Source organism: Somniosus microcephalus, chromosome 23 (assembly GCF_052327205.1).
Source record: "Somniosus microcephalus isolate GS21.2 chromosome 23, FLI_Smic_1.0, whole genome shotgun sequence".
Classification (NCBI taxonomy): Eukaryota; Metazoa; Chordata; class Chondrichthyes; order Squaliformes; family Somniosidae; genus Somniosus; species Somniosus microcephalus.
This window is the reverse complement of record NC_141009.1, coordinates 8,772,769-8,790,703: the sequence shown is the minus strand read 5'-3', so window position 1 is coordinate 8,790,703 and position 17,935 is coordinate 8,772,769. Positions and strand designations below refer to the sequence as shown.

At 48.4% G+C, this 17,935-nt stretch overlaps 1 protein-coding gene across 1 annotated transcript in view; it reads left to right on the top strand.

Annotated features, from left to right (window-relative positions):
* Positions 1-17,935, top strand: part of LOC147101631 (uncharacterized) — a 688,387-nt gene that overhangs the window by 649,858 nt on the left and 20,594 nt on the right. The window contains 3 exon segments of the mRNA XM_085965351.1: positions 16,281-16,343; positions 17,632-17,685; positions 17,810-17,845. Of these exon segments, the coding sequence (XP_085821477.1) occupies positions 16,281-16,343; positions 17,632-17,685; positions 17,810-17,845 (153 nt within the window).

Here is a 17,935-nt window from a genome sequence, read left to right as displayed (position 1 = left end):
CTGTCAAGAGTCCTTGACAGATGAAATATCAGCGTTTGACAGCTGTTTGAAGCTGTGAAACACTGACAGTCTGAGTTCTGACATGAGTCATTCTGCACAGACTCAGTTAGAACTCACACCGGCACTCAAAGCTGAAGGCTGTCACTTTTGACAGATCGCAACCGTTCATCTTTAAGTTCCGGTTGAGTGATGCGCTCCCGACGGCTACAGGAAGAAAGGCTGTGAAGGTAAGTACAGGTAAGTAAAAGTTCTTTACACACTTTAGACACACCAAACACACTTACCTTTGCACTCATGCACCCATCACTCACCTGAGCGCCGACATCGCGACCCCTCCAACTCCTTCAACCCGACGGCCCGCCTGCCCTACCTGGCGTGGTTTGGAGCTGTCGGGAAACCCACATGAAACCCCTCAAAATAGGGATTAGGCTAAAAACTGCCTGTTGACTACCTGTTAACAGGCAGTTAATTGGCACTAATCCCTTCCCGCCTGGTTTCAGCGGGTCCCAGTGCGGGGTGGGTACCCGCCGCCCCTGAAACTTACGTGGGGCAGGGTTTTGGGCGGGATGGTGTCGGGACCCCCAAATTCGGGATTCCCCCCCCCCCCCCCCAACGCCTGAAACTCCGCCTGACGGCTCCCCGAAAATCTAGCCCAATCCACCCAATCATAAAATCTATTTAAAAAAGCAGGGAGAGAGAAAACAGGGAGCTACAGACCAGTTAGCCTGACATCAGTAGTAGGGAAAATGCTAGAATCTATTATTAAGGACGTGGTAACAGGGCACTTAGAAAATAATAATAGGATTGGGCAGAGCCAACACAGATTTATGAAAGGGAAATCGTATTTGATGAATCTGTTAGAGTTGTTTGAGGTGGTAAGTAGCAGAATAGATAAGGGGGAACCAGTGGATGTGGTGTATTTGGATTTTCAGAAGGCATTCGATAAGGTGCCACACAATAGGTTATTAAACAAAATTAGGGCTCATGGGATTGGGGGTAATGTACTAGCATGGATTGATGATTGGTTAACGGACAGAAAACTGAGAGTAGGAATAAACGGATCATTTTCGGGTTGGCAGGCTGTAACTAGTGGGGTACCGCAAGGATCAGTGCTTGGGCCTCAGCTATTCACAATTTACATCAATGATTTGGATGAGGGGACCAAATGTAATATATCCAAATTTGCTGATGATACAAAGCTAGGTGGGAATGTAAGTTGTGAGGAGGATGCAAAGGAGGCTTCAAGGGGATATAGACAAGCTAAGTGAGTGGGCAAGAACATGGCAAATGGAATATAATGTGAAGAAATGTGAAGTTATCCACTTTGGTAGAAAAATTAGAAAAGCAGAGTATTTTTTAAATGGTGAGAGATTGGGAAATGTTGGTGCTCAGAGGGATCTGGGTGTCCTTGTACACGAATCACTGAAAGTTAACCTGCAGGTACAGCAAGCAATTAGGAAAGCAAATGGTATGTTGGCCTTTATTACAAGAGGATTTGAGTATAAGAGTAAAGACGTCTTACTGCAATTATATAGGGCCCTGGTGAGACCACACCTGGAGTATTGTGGACAGTTTTGGTCGTCTTACCTAAGGAAGGATATACTTGCCATAGAGGGAGTGCAACGAAGGTTCACCAGACTGGTTCCTGGGATGGGGGGATTGTCCTATGAGGAGAGATTGAGTAGACTTGGCCTATATTCTCTAGAGTTTAGAAGAATGAGAGGTGATCTCATTGAAACATACAAAATTCTTACAGGACTTGACAGGGTAGATGCAGGGAGGATGTTTCTCTTGGCTGGGGAGTCTAGAACCAGGGGTCACAGTCTCAGAATAAGGGGTCAGCCATTTAGGACTGAGATGAGGAGAAATGTCTTCACTCAGAGGGTGGTGAATCTTTGGAATTCTCTACCCCAGAGGGCTGTGGAGGCTCAGTCGTTGAGTATATTCAAGACAGAGATCGATAGATTTTTGAATAGTAGGGGAACCAAGGGATATGGGGATCGGGCGGGAAAGTGGAGATGAGGCAGAAGATCAGCCATGATCTTATTGAATGGCGGAGCAGGCTCGAAGGGCCAAATGGCCGACTCCTGCTCCTAGTTCTTATATAAATGTTCTTATGTAAATCTGGGCATCCATTCAAAGAGGTTAACATGAGAACAACTAGAGCTCTGGTACGATAGCAAAATACTGCAGATGTTGGAAATCCGAAATAACAACAGAAAATGCTGGAAAAACTCAGCAAGTCAGGCAACATCCGTGGAGAGAAATTTGGTAACATGATACTCAATCAGACGCAGTGACTCATATAGAAGTTACAGCACATGAACAGGCCAATTAACCCATCAATTCTGCACTGGTGTTTTTTTCCCACTCACTTCCCACACCCTCTAACAGTCATCCTTTTAAAGCTACTACCTAACTCACTTTTAAAAGCATTTATGGACTCCTCCTCAACAGCAGTTGTGGCAGAAAATACAAATTTCAACCAGTCTCTGTGTACAGAATTTTTTTCTAGCCTCACTTTGATTCTTTACATGGTTATCTTAAATTTGTGCCCTCTTGTTACTGTTCTGCTAGTAGAAAATACTATCACTATTTACCTCATCATAACCTTTCTAACAGGTCACTCCTTAATTTTCTCAGCTCTGGTTTAAAAAAGAAACCCTAACCTCTCAAGTCTTTGTTCATTATCCTTCATCCCTGGTCACATCCAAGTGACTCTACGCTGCGCTTTCTCCATTACTTCTATGTTCTAACTGTAACAGGCTGCCCAAATCTATGCACACTACACAGTGGGCAGCAGCCTTGCCTCTGAGTTAGAAGGTTGTGGGTTCAAGTCCCACACACCCAGGGACTTGCAACACAAAAAGCTAGGCTGACACTCCCAGTGCAGTGCTGAGGGAGTGCTGCACTGTCGGAGGGGCCGTCTTTCAGATGAGATGTTAAACCGAGGCCCAGTCTGCCCTCTCAGGTGGACGTAAAAGATCCCAGGGCACTATTTCCAAGACGAGCAGTGGAGTTCTCCCCGGTGTCCTGGTCAATATTTATCCCTCAACCAACATCACTAAAACAGACGATCTGGTCATTATCACATTGCTGTTTGTGGGAGCTTGCTGTGCGCAAATTGGCTGCTGGGTTTCCCACATTACAACAGTGACTACACTTCAAAAATACTGTAAAGCGCTTTGAGACGTCAGTGGTCGTGAAAGGCACTATATAAATGCAATTCTTTCTTTTCTTTAAGATTTCCTTCTTGCTTTTGTATTCTACACCACTAGATACAAAGTCAAGGATTCCACTTGCCTTGTGCTGCCACCTTTAAAAGTCTGTGGCCTAGAAATTCCCTATCGCCGCGCCTGGTGTTTAGCGCCCGAAAGTTTGCGCTGCGCCCGGATTCCCGTAGCGCCCGCCTGAAATTCAGTTGCAGCGCCCCAAGACGGAGGCGGGCGCTATTGCAGGGTTTGGCCGCCTCCGCTTGGGGCGCTGAAAGTCAATTTCAGGCGTCCAGCTGCCGCAGCGCCACCCGATGCGGTGCGGCAGGCTGGGGTACTGCAGGCCTCCTCCTTCTCTTAAGGAGGAGCTGCCTGCAGCCGTGAGATCGCCGCTGGATTCCCCCGGCAAATGAGCCCGGCACCACGGAGAAGTGCCAGGCTCGCGGGGGTCAGAGACCAATGACGCGGGGGGGGTGGTGTGGGAGTCCGGGGAGGAAGGTGCGGCCAGGCGGCCGCCGGGAAAGCGGCCGGCCGCACCTCCACCTTTACGCCCCGGCCTCTCGGAGCTGCAAGGCCCCGTTTTACAAACGCTCTTTGCGGCCGCTACGGGAGAGGCGGCCGCAACTGAATTTGGGCGTCGGGCCGGCATCGCGTTGGAACCGGGGCGCTGCGCACACCGATGACGTCATCGGTGCCGGCGCAGCGCTACCGGCTAACGCCGAATTTCGCCCAGAACTGAATTTCAGGCGCAACAACACTTCCGGCGCAAAACACCTCCTCAGGCGCTAAGTGGGCGCAAACGCCACTGAATTTCTAGGCCTGTATATTTGCAAACCAAAGTCCCTCTGTTTCAATTAAAATCTTACATTAAAGGTGAACATCAAATGTTCCTACATTACAACAGTGACTACACTTGGCTGTAAAGTGCTTTGGGATGTCCGGTGGTCGTGAAAGATTTCCTTTGTATTTCCTTACTTCTAAATTGCATTACTTCACATTTTCTATATTGAATGCATCAGCTGCAGTGGCCCCCACTGGCACACAGTCCCCCACCACCCACCGTCTACAGAATGGTTCATGGGCCAGAAAAAAATCGGGCGAAAAAGAATTAAGTTAGGAAAACTGTGGACTGATGTAGCTATAACACTGCGTTTCAAATTTGGAAAGATATATAATTTATTGGATGTGTAAGAATGCACGCACTTTATAAACTCAGTACAATGATGTTTTATGAGTCCTGCCCTGGCATATACTTACTGAAGGTAGTTGAAGGAGACAATTGTGTGGTCTCACATCCCCCTCTGCTGTAATCATTTACGCCCAGTAGCTGCCATGTGCTTTTCATTACATTCCCTGAATGAAGATACTGATTCCTGGGGCACACAAAGCTTCTTTCATACTAAAGATCTCTCTTTAAAATCCTCTGCAATGTATAAAGTTACCAGACAGTTGGGGAAATCATTCCTGAAGAGGTCACTCAGAGTTTTGTTTAAATTTCTTTTATAGCAAAGCTTGAATAATTCATCAGAAGGAGTGAAAGTGGAAATGAACTTTATTGGCCTCTAGCAGAAGCTTAATGGTGAGTTTAGCAAAACAGGAGTCAACTTCCATTTTAAAACGAGACGAGAGCTGCTGACCCGAATCAGTTCGGACTGCAATAACTCCTCAACGTCCTTGCTGGCCCTCTCCATGATCCGCCCACCCTCTCCATATCTCCAGGTTCTCTCCCTTTGTGACCCCCATCTTATCTGTGTCCCCAAGATCCCTCTCAGAAGTTTCATGCCTTCAAGATTGCATCATCTACTCCATGACTCCAAGATCCTCTCCTGTGTCTCTGACATGCCCCGCTAGCTCTGCATGTCCAGTGTGCGCTCCACATCTCTGAGCTCTCCCACCTGCTTTCAAGCACTTAAAAGTTCTCCTCCCCTCCATCTCCTACTCCCCTCAAGTAATGCCCCTGACACAAACATCTCTTCCATCTGCCTCATAGTCGAGTCTTTGTCACCCACCTCAACCCTATTTCCCATTTCTCTTTGCTGTATTGCCACTCTGTCTTCCCTCCACCCCGCCCCCCCCCCCCCACCCCCAGCACTGCTGTGACTGCCTCTTACAGTGAGAATGGGAGCGTTATGACAGCAAGGCTATATCAGCATCCCAAGTGCCAGTGATAGCATTGTAATCCCATCAGTGGTGTTCAGTATGCTGTAGTGACCCTCTGTAGCACTGCATAGCCCTGTGAAAGCAAGAATAGGCAGTGCCAAAAGAGACAGCGAAGAGGAAAGTGGTAGTAGACGGTAGGAGGTTTGAGACTGATGAGGAGCGGGTGGGAGGACGTGCGAGCTTCACATTAACGATTTCACATGGACTTTAAGAGGTAGGCGAGGGGAATTGAACTGCACAGGAAGCAAATGATCAGATTGATCTGGAGCAGGTTAAGTCACTTGGGTTGTAAACATAGAAACATAGAAGATAGGAGCAGGTGTAGTCCATTCGGCCCCTCGAGCCTGCTCCGCCATTCAATGAGATCATGGTTGATCATCCAAATTCAGTACACTGTCCCTGCCTTCTCCCCATATCCCTTGATCCCTTTAGCCTTAAGGAACATATCCAACTCCTTCTTGAATATATTTAATGAATTGGCCTCCACTGCCTTCTGTGGTAGAGAATTCCACAGGTTCACCACTCTCTGGGTGAAGAAATTCCTCCTCATCTCTGTCCTAAATGGCTTACCCCTTATCCTTAGACTGTGACCCCTGGTTCTGGACTCCCCAACCATCGGGAACATCCTTCCTACGTCTAGTCTGTCCAGTCCTGTTAGAATTTTATAAGTTTCAATGAGATCCCCTCTCATTCTTCTAAACTCCAGCGAGTATAAGCCCAATCGAGCCAATCTCTCCTCATACGTCATTCCTGCCATCCCAGGTATCAGTCTGGTGAATCTTCGCTGTACTCCCTCCATGGCAAGAACATCCTTCCTCAGATAAATACAAAGGCACTTGTGCAATCGAGGGCTTTAACTTAGGGAGTGTATTCACTCCTGGCAGTGATTACTTAAGGTAATTGTGTCACAGACTTCTCCAGAGTCCCAACATTCCAAGCTTGGCTGTGCACAAAAAAACACCTGAAGAGAATAATGAGATGACTTCCAGGGTATTTTCCTTCCAGGGTATTTTCCTTCCCGGGTATTTTTACATGAGCTGATTAGAGTCTTGTACGGTTCAGTAGCATTGAGTAAGTTTGCATTAAGTCATTGGCAGTTGATTGTCGGCAAGCTTTTTTGATCAGTGTTATTGATTTTTAACATTTATTTTAATTGAGTTATTAAGTGAGGCGGTGTAGTAATTCACTATTTCACCATCAAGGTTGGTGGATTTGTGGATAAAATGGCTGCTTCCTTTACACGGTGCCGTGATATCCTGGAAAATACCCACTAATCTAACCAGCAAATGTTGCTCGAGCTGACATTATTATGTGTGCAGCAGATGTCGGGTAATTTTAAATAATGGTTCATAAACTTGCTGATAAGTATCAACAAACCTGGCACGGACGTGAACATTTGTTGAGACTCGTGTAAGCAGATTAAGTCTGATTTAAACGAGTCGGGTTTGTAATCAGTATTGACATCTTCATGTAAACAGCCTCGTTATGTATGTATGTTCTTGACCACTGTGGAACTGTGTTGAAATGTTTAGTTTTATTTATTCATTTTTAAGCAAATATTTAAATATTTCATATGTCACCCTTGGGCAATTTTAAGTTATTTGCATCTCTGTTGCAACCACCAGGCTGTTTCCAATAGTAACAATAATGTATTTTTGACATAACCCACAGCACTAAAAGACAATTGCACATGCGCAGATGATGACATTAACACTGAGTAAAAATGTACTTGAACTTACAGTTTACGAACGTAATTCCCTTTTGTTCCCAGCAAGGAGGTTAATTAACGAGGGCCCTGTACCAGGAAGCTATTCTTCCGACATCCACTTGTTAAAAGAATAAACCCGCACTGTGCTGACTTAACCTTTGTTGCAAAGTTTGGAATTTAGACAAGTCTAGGGAGAGCTTGAAACTGTCCATCTCACTGAGCATCTTTCCATAGCAACCTTTATTGTAGCACTATTGAAGTCTTTTATTCCAGTGGAGAGAAAAAAGGATGATTCCTACATTACAACAGTGACCACACTTCAAAAAGCATTTCATTGGCTGTAAAGTGCTTTGGGATGTCCAGCGGTCGTGAAAGGTGCTGTAGAAATGCAAGTCTGTCTTTCGTCTTTATGTGTAAGTGCTGGAAATCTGAAACGAGAACAGAAAGCGTTGAAAATACCTCTCCTGGTCCGTAAAGAGAAAAGACAGGCTTGTGTGTTCATTAGACACTTCATCAGAACTAAAAAGTGATGAACAAGTCCTTTTATAAGACAAAATGAGGATGGAGAGCAACAGCAAAAGTCAAGAGTCATGTCACGTATGGTGACGCCTAACACAAGGAAGGGCTTCATTATTCTGCAATTGAGTTTTTACTAAAAATCTAGAAAGTGCAGAAGGTTACTGGACGACCTACAGTGATCATCTCAGACTCAGACAGGCTTTAAAAGAACTGAAAATAGTTCAGTAAAACAGTGAAAAGACAACAGGAGAACAAAAATTCGATTCTGGAATGGTCCCAGCAGATTGGAAGGTCGCAAATGTAACACCACTATTCAAGAAAGGAGGGAGAGAGAAAACAGGGAACTACAGGCCAGTTAGCCTGACATCAGTCGTCGGGAAAATGCTGGAATCCATTGTTAAGGAAGTGGTATCAAGTCACTTAGAAAATCATAACATGATTAGGCAGAGCCAACATGGTTTTATGAAAGGGAAATCATGTTTGACAAATTTATTAGAGTTTTCTGAGAATGTAACTAGCAGGGTAGATAAAGGGGAACCAGTGGATGTAGTATATTTGGATTTCCAAAAGGCATTCGATAAGGTGCCACATAAAAGGTTATTACACAAGATTAGGGCTCATGGGGTTGGGGTTAACATAGTTGATGCGCTATCAATTACTCAAAAGACTGAGGTTAAGCGAGTAACTAACAGGCTTTTATTAACAAGAGAATGAAGGTGTGCCTCGAGTGGTCGACCAGTCCAGAATACAGAGGGACTGTGGAGCAGTCACCTTTATACCTGGACTCGTGGGAGGAGTCAGCCGAGGCATGTACAGACATGTACACAGTGGAATACAAACACCCACACAGGCAGGTATAACAGTGGTTTACCACATTCTCCCCTTGTTTAAAAAATGAGTCCGGCGGGGTGAAGTGTATTAAAAGTTTGTGTATTGGAGTCTCTCCGGAGGTCTTGTCTGCCGCTGTGATCGACGTGGCGACGGCAGGGGTAGTGAAGCTTCCGGCGTCGAGTCCCGCGTAGGCTGGGGCACTGGTGTGTAGTCCTCGTGGGTGTCGAGCGGGTCGCAGGGCCCAGGCGTGCCGTCTGCTGGGGTTGGATATTGGATCGTGGGGGGGGTGGTAGTGGGTAGTGGGTTACTGGGGCCCCCGAGGGTGCGAGGTCTCGTATGGAGACTGTGTCCTCCCGCCCGTCCGGGTACGCAATGTAAGCATACTGGGGGTTGGCGTGGAGGAGGTCGACCCTCTCGACCAGGGGGTCTGTTTTATGGGTCCTCACGTGTCTTCTCAGTAGGACCGGCCCTGGGGACGTCAGCCATGGCGGTAGCGATGTCCCCGATGTGGACTTCCTTGGGAAGACAAACATTTTCTCATGAGGGGTGGCGTTAGTGGCAGTGCAGAGCAGTGACCGAATAGAGTGGAGCGCATCGGGTAGCACATCCTGCCAGCGGGAGGTCGGAAGGCCCCTAGACTTTAAGGCTAGCAGGGCGGCCTTCCAAACTGTCGCATTCTCTCTTTCCACCTGTCCGATCCCCCGGGGGTTGTAACTGGTGGTCCTGCTTGTGGCAATACCTCTAGCGAGCAGGTACTGGCGGAGTTCGTCGCTCATAAACGATGAGCCCCGGTCGCTATGGATATAGCTGGGGAAACCGAACAGGGTGAAGAGGTCGTTCAGACATTTAATGACCGTGGCACTGGTCATGTCCGGGCAGGGGATGGCGAACGGGAAACGGGAGTACTCATCAATAATGTTGAGGAAGTACACATTGCAGTCGGAGGAGGGGAGAGGCCCTTTAAAATCAACGCTCAGGCGCTCAAAGGGGCGAGTGGCTTTTATCAGGTGAGCCCTGTCTGGTCTATAAAAGTGCGGTTTGCACTCAGCGCAGACTTGGCAGTTCCTGGTCATGGTCCTGACCTCCTCAATGGAGTAAGGCAGGTTGCGGGCCTTGATGAAGTGGAAGAACCTGGTGACCCCCAGGTGGCAGAGGTCATTGTGGAGGGCCCGCAGTCTATCGATCTGCGTGCTGGCGCAGGTGCCACGCGATAGAGCATCCGGGGGTTCATTGAGATTCCTGGGCCGGTACAAGATCTCGTAATTGTAGGTGGAAAGTTCGATTCTCCACCTCAAGATCTTGTCGTTTTTGATTTTGCCCCTCTGCTTGTTGTTAAACATAAAAGCAACTGAACGCTGGTCAGTGAGCAGGGTAAATCGTTTTCCGGCCAGGTAGTGCCTCCAATGACGCACAGCCTCCACAATAGCCTGGGCCTCCTTCCCAACAGCGGAGTGTCTGGTCTCCGGGCCCTGGAGGGTTCGTGAAAAGAAGGCCACGGGTCTCCCCGCCTGATTAAGGGTAGCGGCCAGGGCAAAGTCGGACGCGTCGCTTTCCACCTGGAAGGGGATGGATTCGTCCACTGCGTGCATGGTGGCTTTGGCAATGTCTTCCTTGATACGGTGGAAGGCTAAGCGGGCCTCTGCCGTCAAGGGAAAAGAGGTGGACTTGATCAGCGGACGGGTCTTGTCCGCATAGTAGAGGACCCACTGGGCGTAATAGGAGAAAAACCCTAGGCACCTCTTCAGGGCCTTGAGGCAGTGGGGCAGTGGGAGTTCCATAAGGGGACGCATCCGGTCGGGGTCGGGACCGATGACTCCGTGTTCCACAACACAGCCAAGGATGGCGAGGCGGGTTGTGCGGAATATGCACTTCTCCTTGTCATACGTCAGGTTCAGGAGTTGGGCGGTGCAGAGGAATTTTTCGAGGTTTGCGTCATGGTCCTGCAAGTCATGACTGCAGATGGTCACATTGTCCAGATATGGGAAAGTGGCCTGCAACACATTTTGATCAACCATCCGGTCCATCTCCCTTTGGAAGACGGAGACCCCGTTGGTGACGCCAAAGGGAACCCTAAGGAAGTGATAGAGGCGGCCGTTTGCCTCAAAGGCAGTATACTGGCGGTCCTCAGGGTGGATAGGGAGCTGGTGGTACGCTGATTTCAGGTCAATGGTCGAGAAGACGCGGTACTGCGCGATCTGGTTGACCATATCAGCTATGCGGGGGAGTGGGTAAGCGTCCAGCAGGGTGTAGCGATTTATTGTCTGGCTGTAGTCGATGACCAGGCGCTGCTTCTCGCCGGTCTTAACAACCACAACCTGGGCTCGCCAGGGGCTGGTGCTGCCCTCAATAATCCCCTCCTTCAGGAGCCGCTCCACTTCGGTTTTAATGAAAACCCTGTCCCCGGCACTGTATCGCCTGCTCTTTGTGGCGATGGGCTTACAGTCGGGGGTGAGGTTAGCAAACAGTGGGGGGGGGGGGGGGGGTGACTCTGAGTGTGGAGAGGTTGCACCTGGTGCGCGGCGGGCAATTTGGAAGCTGCTGGCTGGGGACTGTGAGTGGGGGGAGGGGTCCACCGTACGCCATCGTAACACTTTTAAGGTGGCACTGAAAATCTAACCCCAGTAGAATGGCAGCGCAGAGGTGGGGCAGGACCAGAAGTTTAAAATTATCGTACACAGTCCCGTCTACTAAGAGTGTCACCACGCAGTAGCCGCCAATGTCCGCCGACTGGGACTCGGAGGCCATAGAAATCCGCTGGTGCGCAGGCAGGACTGGGAGAGAGCAACGCCGCACCGTGTCGGGGTGGATGAAGCTCTCCGTGCTCCCAGAGTCAAAAAGGCAGGTTGTTTCGTGACCATTTACCTTAATGTCCATTGTGGACCGGGCCAGTTGGTGCGGTCTCGCTTGGTCCAGCGTAACGGAGGCCAGCGTAGGGGTCGGTGTGTCGCTGCGGGTATCAGATGAGGCGGTGTTGGGGGCCTGCTGCGTCCCAGCTGGCGTCCAAGATGGCGGTGTCCATGATCCCCATGTGGCTGGAGGCGTCCAAAATGGCTGCTGTTCCGGTGGTTCGCACATGGCTGGGGAGGCCCAAGATGGCGGCCCGCACGGCCCACACGCTGCGCTGCTGGGGTTCGGGGTGGCTTTGGCCCTGCAGACGCTGGCGTAGTGTCCCTTCTTCCCGCAGCCCGAGCAGATCGCATTTTTCGCCGGGCAGCGCGCTCTGGGGTGTTTGGCCTGGCCACAGAAGTAGCATTTCTGGCCTTGGGACACTGCTGCGGTAGTTGGGCCGTTGCTGGGATGTGGCTGGGGTGGCACGGCGCTATGAGACGGTCCTACCGTGTCCCAGGCTGTCGTTCCCCGCGGCGTCCACGGTGCAGAGGAGTAGGCATCCATGCCCCGGTAGGCTGCGTCCAATGATAGTGCGAGTTCAGAGGCCTTGTTGAGGTCGAGGTCACTCTGCTCCAACAGTCGCTGTCGGGTGTAATTGGACCTGTGGCCCGCTACAAAAGCGTCCCGGATAAGTTCCTCTGTGTACACGGCGGCCTTTACATCCTTACAACCACAGGCCCGGCCAAGCACAGACAGTGCCTGAAGGTATTCCTCGGTCGATTCCCCAGGTTGTTGTTTATGACTCCCCAGGAGGTGCCTGGCGTACACCTCGTTCACTGGGCGCGTGTACTGGTCCTTGAGGAGCTTGAGAGCAGCCGTGTACGAGGTCGCATCCTGGATGACCGAGTACGCTCGGTGGTTCACTTTGGAGGTCAGGACATCCAGTTTGTCCTCATCCGATTTGACCGTTGCAGCGGAGGCGATCAGGAATCTTTCAAAGCACCTAAGCCAGTGAGCAAACTTGGTGGATGCGTCCGCCTCCCGATGGTCTAAGTCCAGGCATGCTGGTGTGAGGATCTTCTCCATTATAAAAAATCTTGTTAATAAAATTGATGCGCTATCAATTACTCAAAAGACTGAGGTTAAGCGAGTAACTAACAGGCTTTTATTAACAAGAGAATGAAGGTGTGCCTCGAGTGGTCGACCAGTCCAGAATACAGAGGGACTATGGAGCAGTCACCTTTATACCTGGACTCGTGGGAGGAGTCAGCCGAGGCATGTACAGACATGTACACAGTGGAATACAAACACCCACACAGGCAGGTATAACAGTGGTTTACCACAATAGTAACATGGATAGGGGATTAGTTAACAGACAGAAAACAGAGAGTAGGGATAAACGGATCTTTTTCAGGTTGGCAGGCTGTAACTAGTGGGGTGCCGCAAGGATCAGTGTTGGGGCCTCAGCTATTTACAATCTATATTAATGACTCAGATGAAGGGACTGAATGCAATGTATCCAAGTTTACTGATGATACAAAGCTAGGTGGGACAGTAAGCTGTGAGGAGAACACAAAGGGGTAGATTTTCATAAAGCTGTCGGAAGGAGGCGGGACTACAACTTTCGGGTTTTAGTCCCGCCTACATTGACGTCCGGCCAATCTGCGCGATTTTCCCTTGATTGACCTTGTTGAGCCCGCCCAGCGGGCTCAGCAGGCCGATTAAGGGCCACCCGGCAACAGGTGACGGGACAGACTGAAATTTCATCTGTCAAGAGTTCTTGACAGATGAAATATCAGTGTTTCACAGCTGTTTGAAGCTGTCAAACACTGACAGTCTGACTTCTAACCTGAGTCCTTCTACATAGACTCAGTTAGAACTGTCACCGGCAATGAAAGCTGAAGGCTGTCACTTTTGACAGATCGCAGCCGTTCAGCTTTCAATTCCGGCTGAGTGATGGACTCCCGAAACCTAGAGGAAGAAAGGCTGTTAAGGTAAGTACAGGTAATTTAAACTTCTTTACACACTTTAGACACACCAAACACACTTACCTTTGCACTCATGCACACATCACTCACCTGAACATTGACATTGCGACCCCTCCAAGTCCTTCAACCCGACGGCCCACCTGCTCTAACCTGGCGTGGTTTGGAGCCGTCGGGAATCCCACACGACACCCCTCAAAATAGGGATTAGGCTAAAAACTGCCTGTTAACTACCTGTTAACAGGCAGTTAATTGGCACTAATCCCTTCCCGCCTCGGGTCGGCGGGTCCCAATGCGGCCTCCTGTGAAACTTACGTGGAGGCGGGTTTTGGGTGGGATGGTGTCGGGACCCCCGAATTCAGGATTTTCCCCCCCACACGCCTGAAACCCCGCCTGACGGCTCCAGGAAAATCTCCCCCAAAGAGTCTGCAAAGGGATATAGATAGACTAAGTGAGTGGGCAGTAAGGTGGCAGACGGAGTATAATGTGGGGAAAGGTGAGGTTATTCACTGGTAGGAAGAATAGAAAAACAGAATATTTTTTAAATGGTGAGAAACTTTCAAATGTTGGTGTTCAGAGAGATTTGGGTGTCCTCGTGCAAGAAACACAGAAAGCTAGCAAGCAATAAGGAAGGCAAATGGCCTGTTGGCCTTTATTGCAAGGGGGTTGGAGTATAAGGGTAAGGAAGTCTTGCTACAATTGTACAAGGCCTTGGTGAGACCACACCTGGAGTACTGTGCACAATTTTGGTCTCCATATCTAAGGAAGGATATAGTTGCCTTGGAGGCGGTGCAACGAAGGTTCACTAGATTGATTCCTGGGATGAGAGGGCTGTCCTATGAGGAGAGATTGTGTAGAATGGGCCGATACTCTCTGGAGTTTAGAAGAATGAGAGGTGATCTCATTGAAACATACAAGATTCTGAAGGGGATTGACAGGGTAGATGCTGAGAGGTTGTTTCCCCCTGGCTGGAGTGTCTAGAACTAGGGGGCATAGTCTCAGGATAAGGGGTAGGACATTTAGGACTGAGATGAGGAGGAATTTCTTCACTCAGAGGGTAGTGAATCTTTGGAATTCTCTGCCCCAGAGGGCTGTGGATGCTGAGTCTTTGAGTATATTCAAAGCTGAGATAGATAGATTTTTGGACTCTAATGAAATGAAGGGATATGGGATCGGGCGGGAAAGTGGAGTTGAGGTCGAAGATCAGCCATGATCTTCTTGAATGGCGGAGCAGGCTCGAGGGGCCGAATGGCCGACTCCTGCTCTTATTTCTTATGTTCTTTTATTCTTAAAAAGAGCTCCAAAATGGAAGGTCAGTGCGAGAAACAGGCAACTACAGCTCTGCCCTCTACCTCTCTCTCCTACTTTAAGACGCCCCTTAAAGCCTATCAGTGGTACAGTAGCATAGTGGTTATGTTACATGAATTCAAATCCCACCACGGCAGCTGGGGAATTTAAATTCAGATAATTAAATAAATCTGGAGTTAAAAAGCTAGTATCAGTAATGGTGATCATGAAACTACCGGATTGTCATCAAAACCCATCTGGTTCACTAATGTCCTTTAGTGAAGGAAATCTGCCGTCCTTACCCGGTCTGGCCTATATGTGACTCCAGACCCACAGCAATGTGGTTGACTCTTAACTGCCCTCTGAAATGGCCTGGCAAGCCACTCCGTTATACCAAACTGCTACAAAGAAGTAGCATGGACTGCAGCGGTTCAAGAAGGTACCTTCTCAAGGGCAATTAGGGATGGGCAATAAATGCTGGCCTTGCCAGCGACGCCCATATCCCTACCTACCTCTTTGACCAAGCTTTTTGTCACCTGTCCTAACATCTCCTTATATGGCTCGGTGTCAAATTTTGTTTGATAATCGCTCCTGTGAAGCACCTTGAGATGGTATGTTGTGTTAAAGGCGCTGTATAAATGCAAATTGTTGCTGTTGTAATTTCGTAACTGTAGCGCACGGATTCAAACAGTCAGCAGCTCTAGAACCTAAACACTCGGGGAAAAATTCGGTATCGCCCTGTTTGGGGCGCCATTATCGGCCGTGCGCAAAATTTAGCGCCTGGCGCTAATTATCGCCTCCGACAGCAAACTTGGCTTTTATCGCCCCTGGAGGTGATTGGAGCGCTAAATCAGGCGCTTCACACCTGTCTTAAGGTGCAAACGCTGAGGAGCGAGGCGCTACCTCAGAGCGCTGGCGAAGCAAGGAAGGGCAAATCAAAATGAACCTGCAAAGTGCTGCTCAGTACCCAAAACTCCTTCACACAGCGTTGAATCTCTCCAGAAGTCTCTCTCTCCCTCTCTCTCAGAATGCGTGGTGCAAAAATGTCACCAACAAAAAAAGGCAGGAAGCGGTCGCCTTTAAATAGCACTCCCCTAGTCTCTTTCTGACAGCAAAACGCTCCCCTCAACCTATCGTTGCTAGCGGCAGGCGGTAAGGCAGGACACGCCACTCAATATCCGGTCCGGGGCGCTAACGGGGCGTTGCGCGCTCGACTGACGTCACGATCTGCTGGCGCAGGAGATCATGGCGGTAGCGTTTAGCGCCGCCGCAAAATGTCTAGTTAATTTTGCGAGTGGCGCAAACATCGCCGCGCCCGGGCGCTAGTTGCTTTGTGCCCCATTAGCGCCCTCTTAAGACGCTAACGGGAGGCGCAAACAACTGAATTTTTCCCCCTCAGTCTTCTGGGTAGCAGTGCTACAGTCGCTTGTGATGACTCCTCCAATGCTCCGTATTGGACGCTCCTGAGTCTTTGAGTGGGCAGTAAGTAATAATAGGGGCGATTTTCCACATCTACACTTGCCAGCTCGTCATTCTTCACCCATTGAAATCAAATGCCAGGCAATCAGGGTCTGAGTGTTACAGAAATGGAAATTCCCGGTCATTGATTTGATGGTTGTTCATTATATTCTCCAGTGAGTATGTGTATCCTGCCATTTCTAGCCACATGATCATTTTTATTGCTGTGGGTCCAATTTAGAATTGAGAATAGAAAGATCCAGCATCTTATTATCTGCTCTTTTTGTGTAGGGCCATCCAGGAGATGCAGGTTTTACTGGGATCCAGGGTCCAAAAGGGCCTCCAGGATTAATGGTAAGTAATCATTTATTACAAGGGAATTCATAGAACAGTTTTAAAAAAAAATTCTAAGTTTCCATTGTTTTACATAATCTGTAACAGCACACGCATATATAAAGGAGATGATATATTCATGTTAACAGTTGTTTGAATAGTCGATTTGCTTTACGTCATATCACTAAAGCTCCAACACACTTAGTGATGGAACCTGTGACATAAATCGTGCCATTCATGTAGAAATAACTTATGAAATATACTGGGCGGCCTGCTGGTGGCACTGTCCAGGGAGAGTATAAATACTCGGGCACGGGCACGGGCCCAGCTTGCTCAGGGACTTTTTGTAAACAGGAACTAGTGAAGGATAACTAGACTTCCATGTTGTGAAACAGTCGATTAAAGCCTTGTTTAATACTGTGACCAAGTGCCTAGTAGTTTTCTTACATCAAACTGCACCTGCGATTCCCCCAGTCTGCTCCGGTCAGCAAATGAGCAATGCAGGGGCTTTTAAATGACGCTTTGTACTATTTACTGAATTGGTAAGAAATTTTAAATTCTACAAGCAGACATTATTTCCGACAAGTATCACTTTGTCAAACTGAGTGGATGTAAAGCTGTGGGTCGCAGGAAGGTGATAATCCACCTGTACTGCTATCATGGAGTGCTGCCAACCATCTATCTTCAGCTAAACATAATGTTATAAGATCTTTGTCTGCATGCAGTCAAAGATTGAGCACAAAAGCACAGATACGATGTGCTAAATTTTGTGATTCTTCAAGATATTTGTGTTTTTTTATTCATTTCTGGGATGTGGGCGTCACTGACAAGGCCAGCATTTATTGCCCATCCCTAATTGCCCTCGAGAAGGTGGTGGTGAGCCGCCTTCTTGAACCGCTGCAGTCCATGTGGTGAAGGTGCTCCCACAGTGCTGTTAGGGAGGGAGTTCCAGGATTTTGCCCCAGCGACGATGAAGGAACGGCGATATATTTCCAAGTCAGGATGGTGTGTGACTTGGAGGGGAACTTGGAGGTGGTGGTGTTCCCATGCGCCTGCTGCCCTTGTCCTTCTAGGTGGTAGAGGTCACAGGTTGGTTGGGCCCGGCCTTTTACTGAGTCTTTCTAGGATTTGGTCTTTGTGAATCTGGCAAGCTTATGGTTCGTGCCCCACTAAACCCAATATAAGAACAGTTTTAGACTTGGATGCAAAATAGAATTGTAAAGTAGGATTGTAATTTGCTTGCCTAACTTGGTAATGTGGAGGTTGAAAGCTGTGTGGTGTCTGAGAATAAGCACTCTTTCCTCTCCAGGGTAAAGAAGGCATCATGGGTCCATTTGGCGTGTCAGGTCCCACGGGGCATCCTGTGAGTATCTTTGTTTTGTCTTTATGAAGTTGAAAAGAAAAATGTCTAAAGTAATTGCTGTTATTTACAATTTCTTAATATGTTCACTTAAGCACAAACTCTACAATTCTTTGTGGTTTTTTAGGGTCCAAAGGGTTATAAAGGAAATCAAGGTGATACGGTAAGATTGATTAATTTGAAAGAATTAAAAATCCGTCTCTCTGCTTTACAAATGACTCTAAATTTAGTCAGCTCTTCAATTTGAGGAGAT